We start from the raw sequence: 4,140 nt of genomic DNA, 5'->3' as shown, positions 1-4,140 counted from the left end.
ATCCACTACCTTCGCGAGCCCCCCACCCCCGGATCATGCACAGTCATGCAGATGCTAGCTGTCTGTGTTCTGAGCCAGCTTAGACTTCAAAGTTAGTGAAGAAACTTCTGGTAAAGAATCTAAACGACACGTTGGGATGAATCCTGAACGTATCCAAGAATGGCGCAGGCAGACGAGGGATATTGGGAAGACGGCTGGAGAAAGGGAGAAGTGTATTTTCTAGCAGAGAAAGGGGAGCAGACTATTTCCTGGTGGAAAAAGCGAGAAGACTACTTCCTGGTGGAGAAATTGAGCAGACTATTTCCTAAAGGAGAAAGGGAGCAGACTATTTCCTGGTAGAAAACGCGAGCAGACTATTTCCTAGTGGAGAAATGGGGAAGATTGTTTCCTGGTGGAGAAATCAAGAAGACCATCTCCTGGTGAAGAAAGGGAGTTGACTATTTCCTGGTAGAAAAAGCAAGAAAACTATTTCCAAGTGGAGAAAGGGAGCAGACTATTTCCTGGTAGAAAAAGGGAGCAGACTATTTCCTAGTGGAGAAATGGGGCAGATTTTTTCCTGGTTTAGAAATCAAGAAGACTATGTCCTGGTGGAGAAAGGGAGCAGACTATTTCCTGGTAGAAAACGCGAGCAGACTATTTCCTAGTGGAGAAATTGGGAAGATTAATTCCTGGTGGAGAAATCAAGAAAACTACATCCTGGTGAAGAGAGGGAGTACACTATTTCCTGGTGGAAAAAGCGAGCAGACTATTTCCTCTTGGAGAAAGCGAGCAGACTACTACCTGGTGGAGAAAGCAAGAAGACTATTTCCTAGTGGAGAAAGGGAGAAGACTATTTCCTGGTAGAAAAAGCGAGCAGACTATTTCCTGGTGGAGAAATGGGGCAGATTATTTCCTGGTGGAGAAATCAAGAAGACTATCTCCTGGTGAAGAAAGGGAGTAGACTACTACCTGGTGGAGAAAGCAAGAAGACTATTTCCTAGTGGAGAAATTGGGAAGATTAATTCCTGGTGGAGAAATCAAGAAAACTACATCCTGGTGAAGAGAGGGAGTAGACTATTTCCTGGTGGAAAAAGCGAGCAGACTATTTCCTCTTGGAGAAAGCGAGCAGACTATTTCCTGGTGGAGAAAGTGAGCAGACTACTACCTGGTGGAGAAAGCAAGAAGACTGTTTCCTAGTGGAGAAAGGGAGAAGACTATTTCCTGGTAGAAAAAGCGAGCAGACTATTTCCTGGTGGAGAAATGGGGCAGATTATTTTCTGGTGGAGAAATCAAGAAGACTATCTCCTGGTGAAGAAAGGGAGTAGACTATTTCCTGGTAGAAAAAGCAAGAAGACTATTTCCTAGTGGAGAAATCAAGCAGACTATTTCCTAGTGGAGAAATGGGGAAGATTATTTCCTGGTTTAGAAATCAAGAAGACTATGTCCTGGTGGAGAAAGGGAGCAGACTATTTCCTGGTGGAGAAGGTAAGCGATGAATTAGAAGAATTGGTTTGTACATGGATGGATTCTTGAGCAAAGGCAGAAAGGTGGGCGTGAAAATGATTTTTGGTATGCAAATTAAGGATACTTCAAAGAGATTAAAAAATAACATTCATAACCAGTACTAATCAGAACAATGTTCTCATCATTTTAATAACTCCTGAAATGTTCATCTGGCGTTTACTACATTTTTTTTGACTGAATTATCTGGCAAAATAAACCCATTAGCCATCACCATTCTGACTCTGCCAAATTTTTGGGATTAACACCCAGGCTGTGTGTGGATGACACACAGCCTGGGTATGGATGGAAATGGGCGACACCCTCAAGGAGCAAAAGGCGGAGCCTCAGAGATTGAGTTGTTTTACTTCTAAGAATGATAAGATTTCATAAAAATACAGATATAGTTTACTCAGAAAAACTTTAAAAAACATGGTGTGGCCCCTTTAATGACGCTAAACTCAGAAATGAAATTTCGATCTCTATTTTCTTTATATGTGCCTCCATTGTGTTTAAAATCCCACAAAAACACCACTTTCTTCCCAGTGGGTCTTTATCTCCAGATGTTGACTACGATAAGTGTGTGTAATAACTTCACCTGCTTGCAGTTTTTGGTCCCAATAAGGCGAGCGATGGAGCAGAAGTTGTTGAAGTATGTGCCGTGCAGCACGCGGAACAGAGACTCCTCCGCTCCGCTCCACGGAACCACACAGCAGGCCGGCTGGTCTGCAGCGTCATCCCCCGGACGCTGCTTGGTGGGAGTCTGGCTGCGGGAATTCCCCTCTGTATCCCACAGACACAGACTTACTGAACAAACAACTTTCTTTAGGGTGAACACTTTGCTTAAATTTAACAGTTTTTGCACACAGTTATAACAAATACTAGACACACAAATCACTGTCCTTTTTGCTGGATGCTGTTGTAGGTGTAATTACACTTCTTGACCTCAAGCTCGAAGATATTCACAAGCTATAATCATTTGGACCAAATGTTCCTTGAGAGCAGACATGTTAGGTTTCATTTTGCATTTGCTTGATGACCTACAGGCTGGGAGTCTGCAGCCTTTTAACTGTAAGATCCCTTTGGTCCACTTTCTTATTTACCAAAACCTCACAAGAGCCAAAAAGTTCTCTTTACTTTTTAGAAAAATACATATTTATATATTTTTTTAAACTTACATTTTATTTTATTTTTTAAAATCAGTTAATTTATATATTTTTTCTGTCAGAGTCCCACATCAAAGGTACTTTCTGATATAAAATCGTTCCCAGTGGCCTTTTAATTATGATTATGCCGTTTTTAGCCCAAATCAAAAAATCTGTGACTTTTATAAGACATATTTTGTGGAGGAGTTCTTTTGAAATTTGCTTTTTGATTGTTGGTGGAGAAGTTAGCCTCGGCTAATTTCCCATCAACCCTTTGTTTGCACTCTCTCCCGCTAGCTTATAGCACTTCACAAGCCCAAGCTAACATTAGCGTAGCAAAAAAAAACAAAACAAAAAAAAAAAAAATGAAAATGAAGACGAACACGGATCTATTAGTGGATGCTTCATAACTGGAGAAGCTTTTTTTAAAATGCTGGTTTTATCTGCTCTAGATTCAACATGATATCAATAAAAAAAATATCCAGAAAAGCCGTTTTAATCTTAAATTCTAATACAAATGTCCCCCATTATAAGAAAAATGCTACAATACCATGTTAAAAATATCAAAAACAGTATTTTAATTTGAGTGGATCTTTATGCCATCCATTTATAGGATATAGCTTTTAAATATTGTAATAATTGAAATATAACAGTATTTTTTTTTTCTATATCTAATACTTTTTTCTATATTGTTTTGAAATACATGTTCCTTTCAAAATAAAACACAAATTTGTGTCCTGCTGCACGAGATTGACCTAAAAAATTGCATTAAGGCCAAGTCAAACATGACAAGTTGTTTTAATTCGTGCATGTGAATGCAAATATTTACTTTAAGAACTTTGCTCTGAACAGCAACTAGATACTACTGTGCAGCAGAATATATGACTGTGTCCTTTAAACCTATTCTAATAATAGCTTACATTCCATATAATGATTAGTGCTGCCACGATTAGTCGTCGATTAGTCAACTAATAGGGTCATGCGCAAACTGGATGTAAAGCACACATCTTAACCATCATTAGCTTTAACCCTTCCGCTCTATTGGTTTGTTTACATTAAAACTGGGGTCATCTGAACCCCACAAGACAGTTCGCTGAACTTTTTTTATCATTGATTTTTGAGTTTCACTAATGTCCATGGCAGACATAAAATCCTGTCCATATTTGTCATGGAAGGAATCACACATCAATATGTGGTTGGAGTCATCTGGACCCCAAGGACTGATAGCTAAAAACACTGAAGCTGATAGCTGAAAATGCTGAAGCTGATAACCTGCTAAAATATTAGTTTAATGCCAAATTAGCCTAAAAACAAAAAAAGCCTAAATTAGCTAGCAGCTAACAGCTAGCATGTTGCTGAAATATTAGCTAAACTCCAAAATAGCCTAAAAAATTTAAAAAGTCCTAAATTAGCCAAAATAGCTAGCACGTTGCTAAAATATTAGCTAAACTCCAAATTAGCCTAAAAATTGAAATAAAAATCCTAAATAGGCTAAAATAGCTAGCATGTTGCTAAA

At 38.7% G+C, this 4,140-nt stretch overlaps 1 protein-coding gene across 1 annotated transcript in view; it reads right to left on the bottom strand.

Moving 5' to 3' along the window:
- Positions 1 to 4,140, bottom strand: part of ezh1 (enhancer of zeste 1 polycomb repressive complex 2 subunit) — a gene marked incomplete in the record, with an annotated part of 16,936 nt that overhangs the window by 4,338 nt on the left and 8,458 nt on the right. The window contains 1 exon segment of the mRNA XM_024271735.2: positions 2,078 to 2,262. Within this exon segment, the coding sequence (XP_024127503.1) occupies positions 2,078 to 2,262 (185 nt within the window).

The sequence above is a fragment of the Oryzias melastigma genome, linkage group LG8 (genome assembly GCF_002922805.2).
Source record: "Oryzias melastigma strain HK-1 linkage group LG8, ASM292280v2, whole genome shotgun sequence".
NCBI classification, from domain to species: Eukaryota; Metazoa; Chordata; class Actinopteri; order Beloniformes; family Adrianichthyidae; genus Oryzias; species Oryzias melastigma.
The sequence above is the reverse complement of the archived record's forward strand: the minus strand, read 5'-3'. Positions and strand labels throughout refer to the sequence as shown.